Source organism: Clinocottus analis, unplaced genomic scaffold (assembly GCF_023055335.1).
Source record: "Clinocottus analis isolate CAN_PGR_092001 unplaced genomic scaffold, fCliAna1.0.p SCAF_14, whole genome shotgun sequence".
In the NCBI taxonomy this organism is placed as follows: domain Eukaryota; kingdom Metazoa; phylum Chordata; class Actinopteri; order Perciformes; family Cottidae; genus Clinocottus; species Clinocottus analis.
In genome coordinates, this window is record NW_027175865.1 from 8,095,150 (window position 1) to 8,114,015 (window position 18,866).

Below are 18,866 nucleotides of genomic sequence, written 5' to 3' on the forward strand. Positions count from 1 at the left end.
GTAACTGTCACTTCAGATTTCAAGGCTGCTGAAGCCCTCTCTCTGTGCACAGGGGATGGTGTGTTTTACAGCTGCTCACTGCTCCCCCTTTTGCTCAAATGTGGAAGTGTTTACAAGTTACAGATACAAGAGAGAATCATAAACACTGTGCAAAGAGAATAAATTAAATGTTTTTTACTTTTATTTTATACCGTACAGTGATATCCCATCATCAAAAATATATGAATGCCCACTGCTCTACTTTTAAACGGACAGTGATCGCTTTTGAAATCTGTCATATTTTAATTCATAGATTATAACAGTGGTTCCTAAGCTTTTTTATCAAGATGCTCATTGGGTTGAAAGGGTCATCCTTTAACTAGAAGGACGCCGGCTCGAGTGTGCACTTTACAGACGGCCCACTTCTCCCTAGTGGTTGAACGCAAAGGTCAAATTTCATGTATGTACCTATATGTATATGTAATAAAGTTCAAGTTTAAGTTAAGACATACCCGTGCAGCCCTGTTACATGAACTCAAGTACCCTTAAGGTTAGCGATCTGTTTTCAGCTGTTTATCCACAATCTCATGTTTATACATTAATTTGAGATATTTTAATCGTTATCCAATACTTTAAAAGGTACAATATATGGGATTCAGAGCAAAAAATATTGCAGTAAACAAAATATTTGCTATTTAAAGATATAGTGGAGTAATGTCTACCTGAGCAGAGGGTGAAGTCGCTCTCTCTGCTTCGCTTTGAGGACATTGTGGCCCAGACGGCCTGCATGTGAGCGCGCCCCATTGCCGAGCTCTCGCTGCCACTCGGCACTGCGCTCATAGTACAGCTGTTTATCTATACTCATAACTATTTCAATCGTTTCTGTTTGGTGTTACTGACTCAATATGAAGATTTCTTTTAACTAAATTAAATTGTCTATATATTTTTCTCAAATTAGTTAAGCTCATCAACAATTACCAGACAGTACCCACAAGCAACATCCCCGCTAAGATGTTTTTTATGAATGTGTATATACTGGGCAATCTCGTCTGAAGGCCAAACTTTTATTTGGTTTTGGTTTTCATGGCATTATATTTTGCTGTAGCAAAAACAGCTTCTGCAGCATTTTAATTAGTATATGTAACAATCAAAAGCTCGCTAATATTCCACTATTTTCACTGTGTCTCTCTAACAACCAAATTACAGAGGCTTAAAGTTGCCCTTGCAAGTGTAATCCTAAAGTGGATGCCTGCTATCGGCGAACCTGTTCTCACACACCTGCCCCAGTCTGTAACAAGGGAGAACGAGCAGGGAGGATTAGGATGCAAAGAGAGTTCCCTAATCTGTGTATTAGCAGCAGCCAATTCAATCAGGCTGTCTCAGGCAGCCAGATTTTAGGAAGTAATCTGGAGTGTCTTAATGGGATCTGTGTAAAACAGTCCAGACCTAATAGTAAAGGAAGAACATATACTTCAAAGTCCGGCCCGAACACATGCACCAGCATGCACACAGTGTTTCTAATCTTCACATGCATGCACACTGAGAAATATGACATCTGAATGTTGTTGCAGCAGAACAGCAGTACATTTTGCTTCTGACGAAAGAAACAAACAAAGATCTGTGGAAAGAGAAATGTGTAATGTGTTCCCTTTGTATGAAAAAATAATTACTTCTTAATTCTGAACCAAGAACCTTTTATTGAGTCTGTAATATTTTAGAGACACAGAATGTTATTCCTCTTATTATAGAGACTGTACTATTGTTTTACCCTTTCCACTTCCTGTTTAAACTGCACATTATTTTGGTGGAGATATTTAATTCCACTTTCACCCTTACTGTAATTCTCTCGGCATACTTCTCTCTGCTTTACTTTAAATGTGATGTGTGTGTTCAACCCTCGAGGCCCCCCAAATAAAAACACCAGCCCCTCATGTATCATGAATGAGGATGGCTTCTCAGACATTGCTTTATGGTTTAATAAGGCTCGAAAATTCTACTGCAACTAAGCAGGGACTTTAATTATTGACTAGGCAAGGGAGGCTCTCCAATACACTTTTGTAAACACACAAACACCCAAGAGTACAGACACACACACACAAACATTGGTGAGTGATATCAGAAAAGGCCTTTACATTACACAGTCACCAACGTCAGGGTCAGCAAGAAGCCGGCTGGATAATTGATGAGCTTGAGAGAGACAGACAACAAATCAGCAGCACTCGCCTTACCACCTGTCTGTCTGCCTGGGTGCCTGATTTTTCTTTTTGTGAGGTGACAATGGGACTGTTAGAGGAACAGTGAGATAAACTGTCACTCTGAGGAGACATTTTCTGCCATACAAGTAAGGTTTAAAGGGGTTTAAGGATATATCAATTCATTTTTCATGAGCACGTTTTTTTTTCTTCAAACATATAGATCATAATAAGATGATTGTAATCCAAGAATTATTCAAGAAACCATTCAAAAATGAACTGATTGGTCATTTGACAGAAAGTCATCAATGAATTGTTCAAATGAGAATGTCAACTCTTTTTTTGTCGAGAGTTAGTTGAGAGACAAGAAGATTGATATAAATAATATCGGTGCAGTAAATATGAAGCTACATTAGCTTAGCTCTGCATACGGTCTAGAAACAGAGGGAAACAGCCAGTCTGGAAGTAGCAACAATTGCCTACGGGTGCCTTAAGCTCACAAATGACCTCATTTGTTTAATTTTGTGATTGTATAAGGGGTTATCTGACAAAAAAATGTTCTTATAAACTCTCTGAAAGAAGGGAAACAAGATCTTTGGATTTTGGGTTGTTGGTCAGACAAAACTCAAAACCAAGATTTCTGTAACAACCTAAAAAAAACATTAAATCTGGAGGCACAACTTCAGAGGCATCGAAGTAAGCCCAGGCGAATGTGCAGAATATTGGATAAAATCCCAAAACCAGGCAGTGCAGATCATGGAGACAGAAGCAAAGAGCAGTAGCTAAAGAACCAGTACTCAGGCAAAAGGTCAGGTATGGCAACGTCAGATAGGCTGGGAATCGCTGACATACGAGACAATGTGACAGCGGGTCATTGGGACTGGTACTGGTTACAAGTGAGTGACTGATGAGGAGAATGAGACGCAGGTGTGGAGGTGTGGATGAGGGGATGGCCGGATCTTTAACTGGAGAAGAGTAGAGATAAGGCTGGTAAAAAAAAACACATAAAAGATGGTATAATTCCATGTGGGCTAGTAACTAAAAGAGATGGGATGGTGATCAGTCTCTAAATCACATACATGTTTAAATTTTTTTTAAACAGATTCAGCAATAATTATATTGGAAGCCCATTTATTGAAAGTGTTGTTAGAGGACAAGTGGACTGGTGCAAATGCCTTGCCCGACCACATGCATTGATTGCGATGCGTCGTAGTCGTCGATCAATGCTGCTTCTGTGGCTTCATCTACTGACCGCCATCATTAGCACCTTCTGCTGTGTCCACAATGCCCTCCTGCCACCTCTCCCTATCTTTCCGTTTCTTTGCTTCCCAAATTCTCTCTACATTCCCCCGGACTGCACGTTGAGGTTGAGTTACCTTCTTCACATCTCGCTTTTTTCTCAAATTGTACAATGGGAACACGTGGGATTGCTTGTGAGGATACATTTGAGAATCAAAAGTTATAGATCATTGAGTTCAAGTGACAAGACAACGTGTGTCTATCTTAAACAATTTGGCAAATATACACACAGGTAGATGATGAGGTTGATACCACACGTCCGAACAGTAAATATGTAGTTGGATGCAGCAGCGATTAGCTCAGCTGAGCATAAAGCTTGGCTCTGTTAAAAGGTAACACATCCATCACCAGCACATCTTAAGCCTACCTAATAACACATTATTTCTTGTTTGTTTAATTAGGACAAGAATAGTGTAGAAACTTGAATGCGCCATATTACAGGATTTATTTATTTGCTGGACCAGGAAAAGTTGCCAGACTCTTTCTGCAGAATTCATATTATATATTTCCTTTTTCCTTCATCAGGGCTTTCCAGTTATGTTCTCGTCTGTGAAAAACGATCACACTTAGCGCAGGTTTTAAAGTGCTTCTACTCTTCCACCTCACCTGCCTCATGAGTATATTCAGCTTAATGCATTCGGGTATACAAGAACCTTGCAGCAGTGGTCTAATTCAATAATAACACTTGACAATGTGCTTGTTATAGTGGAACGCAAATGCCCAACTGTGATGCAAACTTATAAAGCTAAAGCCTCTCAATCTGCTATTTGAGGTCTCTCAATCATTCATTTTGCCACCGCGATCATCAGACTGCCGTACTTTTTAAGTTTAAATGGATGTGAAGATCTGCAAGGCCACATTGTCTAGACGCTCGATTTCAAAGGCCTTTTAAAAACTTGAATCAATAAAGTTGCTGTCTCCTCAACATACTGCTTCTTTAGCCACAAGAGGCCTGATAACCAAGAGTTTGTACAAACTCACCATCAATTAATCTGTGTGTGTGTGTGTGTCTCTCTCTCTTTCTCTTTTTCTCTTTTTTTTCTCTCTCTCTCTCTCTCTCTCTCTCTCTCTCTCTCTCTCTCTCTCTCTCTCTGTTACCACTTACTTTTGGTGTGGTTTACTGGTTAATTTGAGTGCAAAATGGTTGTCAGAAGTATTGTGACACTCTCTGCCTACATTTTATTCGAATTATTTGCATACAACAGACGTCTTTGTGTCCGGAAATGCTGTAAATTGAGATCTTGTGCACCACACTGCACCAGTTTAAGGTACAATTTGCAGGCATTAGTTGGAGCTACTCAAACATAACAGTTGGCCATATTTAATTCCACATAACTTGCTTGATTGTTTATTACAGGCATCAACACCTCAGTGCTAGTGTGTTGAGTCTATCTCAACATCACATTCCCCGTTAGTTTCTCATTCTGTTCAAATTAAGTTAGATAAGAACTGTCTTCCACTGGGAGTCTCCTCGCCGACCTCCTGATGTGCATCCGCTGATGGGCAGCTTTAAATGTGTGTTGTTAACATGCAGAGCTTTAAGGCCCGGGTGAATGGATTAATTAAATATAAATAATGTCCTCAGTTAATTAAAACAGGACATGTGTGGATTATTATTGTTACACTTAAAGGATGAGCTGTTTATGGAAATTCAAGAGGATTCAAGAGGATTCTTTGCAGTGTTTTCTGTTTGTCTTCTTCTATTCAAACAACTTCGAGTCTCTATTTATAGATCACTTCCTCTTTCATTTCCTAGTTCTCAGGATTTTCAATTATGCAGACTCTTTTAAGTGTACTAGCTGGCCTGACCACGGATCATTAGCTGCTTTCAGTATCCACCACAGGCTTTATTTGATATAGCTCAGAGTACAAAATACAGGGCATACTTACTTCTACAAATTAACCCACAACTTGACACAAGCCTAAACTCACAGGCTTTTCAAATAAATAACATACGTATTTGAGTCATGTATTGAAGCTTTATGATAGAAAAGGAGGGGTTTTATAAACACTATTATGTCTTTGGCTAATTTGGCTCAATGGCAAAATGATCAAATGTACAGGACTTGGACAAAGGCACATTACACCACCAGTATACTCAACATCCTCCTTACACACAGCTGATTATGAAACAATGTACCAAGTTATGGATTGTGAAGTTACCCTTGTGTTGTAAAAGATGTGTCCGGAGATGAACCATGTGTGACAAGAAACAAGAGCAAAAACAGCCGCAGCTCTGGTGGAGGACAGAACATCAATATTCATCAAGTCAAACTGAAGGGAATTACTGTAACATGTAAAGGATACACTGCTGTGCAAAATGGTACAGATAACAGGAAATAGACAAATATAATGACAATATTTAAAACATTTGCTCAGTACTGGCAGCTAAGAGGTGGGAATAAGCTGGAGAAGAAGGTAACGGAGATCAAACAAGCATTGATAGAGAGCAATGTTAATTTGAATGGAAATGTTCAGACACATGCAGCCTTTTAATAGAGCTACTGAGACAGCTCATCCATCAAGGGCAACCAAAACCCTTGAAAACCTGCGTGCCATTATTACTATTCACAGCTTTATGGCCTCATTGGCAGCTGATATCTCTGGTGTTAATTTGCCAGTTTGCTGTTTTGACCATTACAATGCGTACGTTTGTATGTCAGAACTGTCTCTTCAGTGCATTTATATAATGCTCTTTATGTTCTGTTTATAGGTTCATTTATATAAAAAAAGGGGATCTTGATTTTAATCTCACTACTTTCTTTACTTGTCACCCAAATAATATTTCGCAAACAACTGAGTTATCCTGTGAAGGATGATGTTGTATCTTGATTGGTGCTCTATGTGCAGTCATGCCTGTGTTTGCTTGCGTTCCAGTCTAATAATAGCAGACCTCCACTGGCTGACCCATTAACACATGTTGTCAGTCAGCAGGCCAGATTATGACCCATCAGATTGTTACTCCGCCACCTGTGATGGGATTTCTCAGATTCCCCCGACACACACACACACACACACACACACACACACACACACACACACACACACACACACAACATGAAAACACTCTGTTCATGATAACAGTACGTACTGTAGATTTCATTGATAGAATATGTAAGGAAGGGAAGGGAATGGTAACTATCAAATGGTAACTATTAGCATCATCTACTCTTATATTTTCATGCTGTAAATAATAGTAGCATCGAGGATGTGAACTAAATGTCAGACTGTTTGAAGAACAAGCTGCAGCATTGCACATGTTGCAACACTTTAACCATTCTACTGACACCTAACTCCTTTAATCACTCAACATGTACACATGCATAAATGCTTTCTGTCTGCAGACATACTGTACACATCTACACATATGGACACGCTTGTGCCAGCAGCCTGAATAGGATTATTTTAGATCTGTGAGTCTGTGGGACTCCTTGCATACAGTACATCCATCCATCAGGGTAAACCAGGTGGGTCTGCTGAGGCAGGGTTTGTATAATTGTTCGCAAGTCTGTGTGGGCACAAGTTGTGCAAGAGTGTACATGTGAGAAAATAAAGTGTGTGTGAACTCACAAGAGGGAGAGGCACTGAGGGTGGGGCGCATGTGTTAGGCAATGTCGAACAGCTGACAGTACGGCTTTGCTCACACGCAAACAAGCACACACATTAACACACTGCACAATAAGACTGCTCTGTCATCGACTGCTTACCACTTCCTCCTCCTCTTTACTCGTCTCCTCCCTCTATCCGCATATAGTATAGTACTACATGCTCCAGTTGACAGCTCATGCCGAGCCAGCACATTCCACATTATTACTACTTCAGATGTTTGTGGCCCAGAAGCAAGCTGATTGGCTGAGGAAAACCAATGAAGAGCCTGCTCTGGGGAGTGAAGAGACAGCCAGTAAACTCAAAGGGAACTCCCTCTGCTGGGCGATACACAGAATGTCTGGGTTTGTCTCAACACACACACACACAACTGTCTGTCGATGGATTGTAATTTCATATTCCCTTCACAAGGGAGGAGTTGTGTACTAACATTTGCTTATGCTACTAACCGCTCTGTTATGAGCTTTCTTAACTACTTTACACCATAAATCTTCCCTCCATCTATCCTGCCCTTATTTAGTCATTCTCTGTAACTATCCAGTATGGCTGTCAATCATAGAGTGGTACCACAGCTCAGCCTGACTAGGCAGACATAAAAAAAAAAACAATGGTCTAAGAACAAAGATCTGTTGTTGGCCGTTTAGCCCAATGGAGCCTCGGAAAGCATGCAAAGGCCTTGAATGAAACTCTGTGAGGAATCTCAGGGTGGAGGCTCTCTCTATTAAAATTCCACGGAAATATCAGAATACTGAGTCAGATGCGAGGTCCAGTTGTGAAAGTAGAATGTGTGTGTGTGTGTGTGGGTGTGGGCGTGTGTGTGTGTTCGTGTGTGTGGGTGTGTGTGTGTGTTCGTGGGTGTGTGTGTGTGTGTGTGTGTGCGTAAGCCGCTATACACTTCCCCCAGTTTACCTTCAGTCAAAATTAAATGAAGCATAAGACAGATGTGATCAAAGTTGATACAAGTAAAATATCACATTTTTCCATTTTCAAACTACATTGTAAAAACATGTTGTAATTGTAAATACAAAAAGTCACATGCCAGCAAAAGTGCCACCCAATTGAGTTTATTTAAGTGCCCATGAACCAAAAGAAATACCAGGCTAAAAAAATATTGGACTTTGACCTTTTGGTTACAAGGACTTACACAAGGAGTACAGCCGTAAGACTAAAATATGAACAACTCCTGACGGTACAACACCATGGTAGCGACCTGTCAATCACAAGGTAGCCAAACCCTAAAAGTATACCCTGCTTAATTATCTATTTTACTTTAATGAGACCATAATTTACCAAATGAACATCATGCTGTATTGAAGAATACTTGAAACTATGTTTGAGGCCATCAACTCATGTTAACAATGTTTAATGAAGTAATAAATCAAGAGAGAAGTAGAGTAATTTTCTCATAGACTTCTACGCTATCAGACTTCTCTTTGCATCGAGAGAAGTCGCCCCCTGCTGGCTATTAAAAATAGTGCAAGTTAAATGCACTTCAGCATTGGCTTCACTTTTCAGACCTTGAGGCTGCCGCCCGGTTGAAAAGTGTTGCCAGCTCTCCTCAAGTGTCTTTCACTGTCCACCAGTGAAGACAACGATGGTTATGTCTGTGTGCATCTGTTTGTCTTCTGCATGCTGTGAAATGTAACAGAGAGCAAACAGAGAAAGCCGAGCTGTGCAGGGCATCGCTTGTATAATAACTGAGAGCTTTAGTGAGGCTGGATGAATTTTAATAGAGTTCTGCGGGGTATCCCATCGCCTCTGGTCCCACGGCTCAAAGATCAGAGAGAATTTTCAAGCATGGTGTCCCTCAGCCTCTCACACTCGCTCCCTCTCTTTCTTTTTCTCTTCCTCCCTTTTCTCCGCCACTTCTCTTCCCATTTCAACTCCCCTCTTTTCTCATTTTGAACTCCTTTTTTTCAATCCTTTCCTCCCTCTTGGGCTTTTGTCTCTCTGTTAATCCCTTTCTGCATCTCACACTTTCTGTTGCTTTCTCTCTTCACTCTGTATCCCTGTGAAATTTGTATTAGAGCCACTCGAGGCGTAATTATTGCTAAGCCTCTCTCAGTTCCCTGGCACAGAGAACGGCTCATGACTCCAAGCACAAAAACTTGCTACTGAAGGACAAAATACTGTGATGAACTTTTAAAATCATGCACAATAGCTGACAAAATGTTTGGATAGTCTTTTTTCCCCTGCTTGCCTCAAAGCCATTTAAGGAGTTTAATACTTTTTTTTTTTACTCCTAAGTTCTACAAGCTCTAAATTTATAGAAGAAGTAACACATGTATTATTCAGGAAACTGCATTTACATATGTTCTACCACACCTCATTGACTTGTGGGTATAGGCGCAAGCTCCAGGATGATCCCTGAAGGCAGAACGGTTCAGAAACACACTTTAAAAAAGGGAGTCACCAAAGAAATGTACAGATGAAGACAAGAAGGCGGCCATGACACGCTGCGCAAACAGCTCAAGAGAACTAAACTAGAAAGACTACAGCTGGTTCAAAAAAGTCTTGAACAGTGGCTGTGATTTGAGTCTTATGTTTCATTTGTGCGCACGCTAGAGTGAGGAAGTTGGCAAGAGACTGGCGATAATTACTAATTCATAAGGATTAATGGCTGCTATTTAAAAACCTACCATTCTGGGCAGAGCTGAACGAACGCTGTGTCTTCCTACTGGGACCGAAAGACAAAATATGCCCCTGGCGAATCTTACAAGAACTCGGCTTATAAAAATTCAGCTCCACACAGCACTTTGGAACTGGAAATAATTTTTTTTTTAAAAGTGTGACTGAAGTTAAGCATTAGTTTGTTAACTAAATTGTCTCAGGGTGACAGCTTGCTTGTCATGTCAGTAAACATTTTAATCATCTTAGTCCTTTAGTCAAAGACAAAATGTTTATTGACACGTGAAGAGACGATACAGTAATACCAGAAGAAATATGTATGGTCAATTTACCACAACCATGGAGTATCTCGAGCTGTTAAATCAATTTTAAATGTGATGTCTATTTTAGTCAAAACTATTCAACAATCCATTGAAATATAGATTTGAGGGTTGGAGGGTTGAAAAGTTGAAAAAGCACCACAAGATACGACAAAAAATAAATTGTTCCAAATGTATAAAATCCCACACTCATTAAAAAACCATAAGATGTATCGTTTATGCACACTTCACTACAACCGTGTGACATGTGGTTAATAAGGCAAAGTATTGACAAGCGTCGTCAACAAGTTGCATCAATCTAAATCCCCTCACATGAGCTGCAGCTCAACACTTTGTCGTATTCAGTTATTTTTGCTTCGGGAGTGAGTTTGCAGATGTCAGCAAGCCAAAGATGTCAGAGAGGAAAGCAAATGTTGTCAGAGGATTAAAAGGAGAGTCTGCCATGTCTGTCCTGTCAATGTGACAAATAGACAGGTGGCAGGTACTGCAGATGATATATACTGTATCTGTACAAGACAGCATCTGATTTTGCTGTCATAATAAAGGTCATGTATTCTTCAGTGAAAACACAGGCTGTGCTTTTTTTTTTTTTTTTACCATTTCATAAAGATTGTGCAAAAATATCTTTGGAAATAATGCCAACATCCAGTATCTGAGGTCTATTTCCGTCAACTGTATTTGGGCCACATGTATTGATCTTTGTTGTTTAATGTCGCCCCCATGTGGCGACGGTGGGGAACACGTTTTTCAACAGCTTCTTCCCCGCCATAGTTGGACTGATGGCAAAACAAAACTGTTGAAGTAGGTGTAACAATAACCAAACATTACCTCACTTCACGTATGTGCAATATGTGATATATTTTGTCTGTGAAACAATGTGTCATACTTTCTGATAAAGGTGCAATATCTCCACATAACTTTCTTCCACCACTCAAAATGGGCAATATTCCCATATAACTCTCCCCTTTTCTCTCTTTTTACAATCCAGGAAAAGAACTCTAGCCTATTTATTACCGTGTAACACTTTTTTAAAAATGTGTCTGGACTGTTGGTCTAAAAGATGCAAGACGTCTGTACTTAACATCTACGTGAAATGTTTCTTTTCATCATGCGAACCCAGCACACTATTCCTACAGTAAAAGTAATCACATCTTTATACTAGAGTTTGGTTAGATGACTTTTGTCATAGTTCTTAACAGGAAGTTGGTCAGATTAAAGATAAGAATTCTTTATTGGTCCCGCAGTGGGGAAACTGCATAAAAAGACGCTTTCATGTTGAAGGGCAAAAGCTGACATTAAGGTGCACAAGACGTGCCGGCTGTAACAGAGCATGTAATGTCCTTTAGAGGTGTTTAAGTAAAGCTAATCCCTTTAATCCTGCATTTCTATAGCACAGTAACTCTATCCTCAACACTCTCAGGCATTAGACAAAGACAATTGATTTCTTAATATATTCTGAAAATCCTGTCACTTTTTTAGCTAAATCAGCTTTTTTTTTTACTGAATGACCTCTGAAACTTTGTCACTGCACTATGATCACACTCAAAAATGTTCCTCTCTTACACTTGTGTTCTTGTCATTAAGGAACAATCGAATTTCACCTAAATCAAGTCTTTAAATGACAATCTTTTATGATAAATATGGAATATTTTATTTAAACTTTAAAAGTAGAATTCAGTGTAATTTAGTAAATGGGTTTTGTCGAAATGTGCAAAACACTACATGTCTTCATAATAAAGTATTTTAATTAAATTGTCAATTCAGACATGAACGTTTGAGACTATATAGCGCAGGATTGCAGCCTCAACATTTCCAAAAACTTCACGTGCCAGTATATTAGTAGCCATACCGTGAATTTAGGTAAACTATCAACTGGACTGCTTAGCGAACATGATGTAAATAAATTGTTGACACTAGAAGATTTTTACAGAATGCATATTAAGTAGAAATCTGACATGAGCAGAACCAATTAATGCAGTTGAGACTCTTAGAGGGTCTGTTATGCAAAACAGTCGCCTGAGTCACAAGAGTCACAAGTCTGATAACAGCAAATATGAGCAGGGAATTGACAAATACAATTTCTTCGGTTTGAACCTCATACACCGCGGAGAAAAGTTTATCGTCACATTTCAAATAAAACAATACTTCATAGAATATCTAAAAAAGGCACAAAGAATAGATAAAAACAAGCCTGGCATTCATTTTCTTCAGTCAGTGTTTAAGAATAATTAAAATGTAAAACATTTTGCATAATTACTTTGAAGAAAAGAACAATGCATAAAAGAAAATGCTGATTTAAGAACCTAATAATGTTTAATCTTACATGTAAAGCCCTTACAAGTAGAATTCTTGTGATAACATTTTTTGCCGTTTGTAAAAGATGAATAATTTAATCCGACACAAGGACTTTGAGCTTCCCAAAAATAATTAAGCAGTATATTATGACATAGCACACATTATTAAGATTCACATCATACAAGGAAAAGTCTTGAGATATCTGCAAAACAGGCAAGCACCATATTTTGAACTTATCAAAAATCACAATACTTTAGAGTGTTTCCTGACAGCTTATTTGTTGATTCAGTGGTAAAAACTAAACAAAAAAACAATGTACACCAAAAGATGTAAAGCAGGATTCTTTTGATTCCAACGAGTCAGGCCTCCGCCTGTATGCATCCCATTTAAAAGTGCAGTCCTTGTTTGATCCAGTGAAGAAATGGACCACTTTTGTTTAGTTCATTTGTGACTGGTTTAAACTTTCAGACACTCCGCACACATGGGCTTGTGGCACCTTTTTCCTCACCCGGTCAAGAGTAAGAGTCTGCTGCCTGAGGAGAGGCTATCTGCCCGCTCTGCGCTGGACCACAATGGTCCCGGCCACGATGTCATACACAGTCCTGTTGTGCTGGAAGAAGAGGAGAGTGATGAAGACGGGAAAGAGGAACGCAATGGAGAAGTTCTTATTAAGGGCCCGCACTGTCGAGCTGTGAAAGACAAGAGAGACAAAACCAAACCAGAGTGAGAATTCAACTGGGACAATCAAATCAAAAAGTAACTGTGGTCAAATCGTGTGTGTGTGTGTGTCCAGCATGTGATCACTCACGCAGAGAGGGAGACTTTAGAAGCTGGAACTACAAGGACTCGGTTTGGTCGGACCAGAGTGGATGTATCACACGTCACCACCCGCAGGCCGAGCAGGAACTTCCCTGGCGTGGCACCACCAGCACCCCAAATACAAATAGTCTGATTGGACAAGAAGGAATGCTAAAGAACACAATGCTAAAGAAAAAGGCACTATAGAACACGAGAGCAGAAGCGATCAATGATACCATGCTGCAGGAGCAAAAAGGCAAGCAATACCATTTCAGGTTTGCACAAACAAGGTCAAAAGCTCAGATGGAAGGAAAGCTGCCAGATGGCATTAGACTGAGCCGAGGCGTTTGAATGTCCCAAGGCTGGTTCCCACCAGGGAAAGCAAGCCGCTGATGCCGAAGTCGAAACGAGAGACACGATACGTGACTTCATCTCAGGCAAGTATGAATGCAACGTTGCATCATTGTCCTCTGTGGGAGATAATGTTGTGTTGTTGAGGAACTCCGACTGTGCCTGACTCTTCTCATTAAACAAGAGCATGTCTCTGAGGCAGCTCAATGTGAACGGACAATAGGGGGAATGTTACTTCTACTAGTATTCAGAGGAAACACCTGTATGAAGCTTTAGATAACAAGGGCATTTATTTAAATTACTAAGTAAAAGTAGCATTGAAGAATTACTCCACCAGCATCCCCTCCCTGTAGACTTGAAAAATGTTAATGAATGTAAAAAGGGATCAAGGGGAATTCAATTTGGGGCTGATCAATTATTGTGATACACATTTTGCCATCTTAATACAAAACCATTACAGACAAGCCAAAAATAACCATGCATTCTCAGCTAATTAACAACTTTTCAATAGCTTAAACTCTGCATATTAGATCTATATGACATTTGTCAAAACGGTGCAAAATATGACTTACCTCGTAGATGCAGACTAGTACTCTGTAGACGAGAGCGACAGCCATCATCTTCTGCAGGTCCTCCATGGACGTGTTCTCATCGATCTCCTCCACAATGAAGTGGGTAATGAACTTGGCAATGTCCCTTTAAAGAGGAGACATTAAGTCTGTGAGGAAGGATCTAGGGATTGCTGGCCTTAAAACAACAATGCAAACTACTTGGTTTTGCAAGTGCTGTATATTGCATAACCGAACAACACTAGCCCAGTTAGGGATGTGTTTTTGTTTATCCTTTTAGTTGGAACAGTGTTTAATAGTTTCACTCACTTCATCCCACTCAGATGCATAATCCACAGAACAATGGTGGCTTTCACACAGAACAGGATAAAGAAGTCCACAGTCTCAGCTAGGAACCTCTGGAGAGGAGAGGGGATGGTGTACTCCCGTCCTGCATGAAGCAGATGGAAAGACAAGCATACTGAGAATCCTTTTATTTCCAATGGGACACACTGGCCTGTCTAATTAATACTCAAATAAATCACCTCGACCAGCTATTGTGAGTCTGCGGGACTTATCAGAGGTGAACAAAGCATTGGGAAAGACCATGGTATGACAAACGTGTTTCCACATGCACTGTGGAATAAAGCTGCCTCCCATCAGACCTATGACCTAGCTAGCTTACACAAAATAAAGCCCACGCATATCTACAGCATGAACAGCATTGTGGGCGCGTTAGGCCTTGAACTGCTACAGCAACTCACTGCCGAACTGATCCCCATACCTGTCTGAGGTGGATTCCCGTTCTGGAGCTGGGCTGTCCGGGCATCCGTAGCCGATGTCTGGTCCGTGTGGGGGGCACCTGGGTGAGGGTAGGATGCTGGGAACCCGAGGGGATACGGGTAGCTGTACCGGTTCAGCATGTCAAAAGCCTGCTGCCCGCTGCCGGAGGTCGACCCAGGTGCACCTGGGGTCCGAGCACCTGTCCCTGGCGGAGGGAAACTACACGAAGGAGGGAAGGGGAAGGCTGACAGAGCCACCCAGCTCTGCCAGTTGGCATACCCCCAGTGATACTGCCACATCCACTGCTGCAACTTTGCGCAGTATTCCGTTGTCGCGGTGGCTTGTGAAGGCTTTTCGTCCGTCTCGGGGCCATCGCGGTGGGTGTCACTCGCCGCAGTTGCAAACATGTTCGACCGCCTACACAGTCCAGCCTAATTTGACCGGAAAATCTTTTTAAGTCGTCTTTACGCTGTCAGGTAAGAGCTCCTTAAGCCTACTCATTAGCTCCCAGCTGGATACAAGCACGGCGCAAGATAAGTGTGTTTGTAAATGCAGGGATTTCCGGGCGCTCAAAGTAAGCGATTTATTTCCAAGTGTGTGTCATTGTTCACTATTTCGGTGACTAAAATTAAAAAGAATATTTAATTTAAAAATTAAATGCCTACCTTATCTGTGCAGCAGATATTAGCTAAATAACATCACTTTGTAGGAATGGCTAATAATGTATCCCCCCTTTTGTCATTAATGGTATGATCCATTTAAAGGAGCCTCCTGTGTGTGTTTCCGGTGTGTTTTTAGTGTTCAGTAAGGTCTACAATGTTTAGGCCCAAAATTCACTTTTGCACAGAAGCATAGTAACAAAGACTATTTATTTCACCGGTCAAAAAACAACAATAAATATTTAAAATCAAATATCATGTATTAGTATTTTTTTCGGAAATGTGAGCAATTGAGGAGCTTTTATTGGCCTCTTCACACTAGTCCCAATACGTTATATGCTACTTGGTCCACTCATTTCAGCTGAACCAGAATGTTTCTTGTCAGCAATAATCTAAATTTAGTTATGTCAATTAGATTGGGTTGTCATACTCAGACAGAAACAAAACCAGGCAGTCGTGGGACTGAACAGTTTCAACGGATTACATGAGAACAGTATCAAATGAAGAATAAAACAGAACAAAATAAGCAAAGGATGTCCATTATGACTGACTTTCACCATTATTGTAAGAGTTATGATAAGTGTTGTGTTTGTCAGCCTCTCCCTCTTAGTCCTAACTTCAATAACATAACTTTTCAGTAGCACCACAAGAGAGCAGCAGAGGCCAGCTCATGCAAAATCACAGAATCCTTAGCAGCTAATATAACCATCAGTACTCATAGTAAAAACTTGTACTATTCATTTTAATGATACATATGTTTATTATTATTATTATTATTGAATATATTACAGTACACAAAAGTATAACCTCATGTGCACAAATATATATTGGTTTTCTGGCAGCATCTTATTTTTGTCACGCTTTCCACAGGTACATAACATATGGTTTATGCACTTGTGGCACCGTTTTTGATTCTGAGGTCTGAGTTTTGACATTTATGGGTCTCAAATATCTAAGTTCATTGATAAATTCTGCCACGGACGCCATTTGGCGCAAACATTCAAAATACTGCTGCGGAAATAGCTTTGGTTCAAAAACCTTCTGGCCAATCACCAGATGAAAAGCCATGTTTGCTCTACCTCTCTCTCACTTACTCACTCACTTTCACACGCACACACACACACACACACACACACACACACACACACACACACACACACACACACACACACACTGTCCCTATATTCCTGGTTATTCCTCTTTGCCTTTGAACCCAAAATGCTCACACATGTCTCCCAATCTCTCCTCCTCCTCCCCTCCACCTCTTACTTCTGCCTATCTCTTTCTTTGTCTCACCCTTCCTCTCATTTTACTCCCCCTCCTATGATTTCAAGAGGTGAGGGGGTGTATTTGCTGACTGGGCTGGCCTGGCTCTGTGGGTTAGGTGTTAGGTCTGCCAGTTCTAAATGATTGTGCCTGCCCCAGTGAATGGAGCCAGTGAGGCGGACGCAAATCCAACCCCAATGAACGTTATCCCTGTCGACAGAGGCCATGCGATGACTGTGCCCAAATGTAATCAGGCCCAAATAAAAGCTGCGTCCAACAAACGCTGACCCCCATAGAACCCAACAACCTGGTGGGATTACTGTTTTGGAGGTGTTTGTGTGTGTGTGTGTGTGTGTGTGTGTGTGTGTGTGTGTGTGTGTGTGTGTGTGTGTGTGTGTGTGTGTGTGTGTGTGTGTGTGTGTGTGTTTCTGTGAGAGAGTGTGTCTGATGGGAAAGGTATGAGGAGAGCTTGGTGAAGCTTGTTAAGGACTAGAAATTAACAGAGTATATTCACTCTAACCTTGCATCATAGTTTTGTATTAACAGTTTTATCTTGTGATATTTATCACTTTTTTATTGTTTATTTTCACCATTTACTTCATCAAATCAGATTGCTGTTGGAACTTTTTAGAGTACATTGCAAATGCATAATTACATTGTATGCTAAAAGTATGATGGCCTCATGAAATTGCATTGTCACAGTTTCAACCACCTTCAAGACAAATATATATATATATATATATATATATATATATATATATATATATATATATATATATATATATATATATATATATATATATAAATCACCATGAGATAAGGGTATCTTTTGCAATTATTGGGCACACTGCCACATAAAGGGACCTCACAGTGTGTACCTTTTGGCTGAAATGATAACTAATCTAATCTATCTTTACTTGAGTCAACACCGGCAAATAGTACAGTGAGCAAAGTTTACTGTAGAGGCACACTAATGACACATGACACACTTTTTCATATGTAGCTTAGTGGTGGAATATTTGAATACTTAATTTTTCTAATGTCATATGGAAAATGTTTATTTCTAAATGGCTGCACCCTAATTGCTTTGCTGATGTGCACCCGTACAGTATGTGTGAAAGATAAGCCCCTTCATTCAGTTTATTTGATCTTAGCCCATGCCCAAGATCACTAAGACAGACAGACATGGTTCACACAGTTCTTGTGAAAAAAAGTTGCTGTGTCTGTACAGGATGTGTACCATGCTCCTAAACCTAAAGTAGGACAACACGATCACTAAATACTTGCTCAGAGAAACTCTTTAGGAATTACATATCCTGTATTCTTTGGTCTTAATGTGTGTGTTTTCCCCCAAGATCTAGTGTTTATATGCTCTTTTCTTACAGTCCTTGAATGAAAAATTGTTTTGTATTTTACAAGGGTTGCAATGAATAATCTGTTGGCCTTCTCTTCCTGTGGATTATTTAAAATGCAAAAGAGAGACTTTATTAAGGGAAGGACATTCAGTGAAGTATATGCTTATCTTTTGCTAAAGGAATTGCTTAAAAGCACTTTGCTGGCCAAGCATTGAATCTAAGGATCAATACAATTTCCCTATCTGTATACTAAATACTGTGTGTGGCTCTGGCCAGCAGGCAACTATCTTAGCTTAGCATAAATACTATAAACAAGAGGTTACAGCTCCTCTTGTTCTCTAGCGAAGCGGTAACGAAGAGATTCGAAGGTTTTGTAGGCTAGCTGTTTCCATTTGTTTCCAATCTTTATGCTAAGCTAACGAGTCATATGCCTGTCTATAGTCTTGTATTTGATGGACACAGATGTTAGTGGTATGAATCTTCTCATGTAACTCTCAGTAAGAAAGCAGCGTATAGGCATATTTACAAAAATGTCAAATAATTTCTAAATCAAAAGGTTTTAAATAAATGTTTTAATATTTAAAAGTATAATCGCGAATGACCTGCTTGTCAACAGAAAGACAGAAAGAAACACCAAACTAATCTGTCTTGACTTGTGTCATACAACTAGCACCCATGAAATCATAAGGGCTAACTGTTTACTGTTAAGATATTGAATTTAGCCATTTTACACAAAGCTTAGATAACAGCATAACTGAGATCCAACCAACAGTGATTTGGAACTCTT

General features: G+C 40.0%; 1 protein-coding gene across 1 annotated transcript; it reads right to left on the reverse strand.

The window, feature by feature from the left end:
- Positions 1 to 11,658: 11,658 nt before the first annotated feature.
- On the reverse strand, positions 11,659 to 15,465 carry fam8a1a (family with sequence similarity 8 member A1a). Its single transcript, XM_068575837.1, has 5 exons — positions 14,801 to 15,465; positions 14,347 to 14,467; positions 14,041 to 14,164; positions 13,128 to 13,267; positions 11,659 to 13,008 (listed from the first exon to the last, which is right to left on the reverse strand). Exons 1-5 carry the CDS (start codon positions 15,204 to 15,206, stop codon positions 12,864 to 12,866), a joined length of 936 nt encoding a protein of 311 aa, XP_068431938.1. The 5' UTR covers positions 15,207 to 15,465; the 3' UTR covers positions 11,659 to 12,863.
- Between the last annotated feature and the right edge of the window lie 3,401 nt (positions 15,466 to 18,866).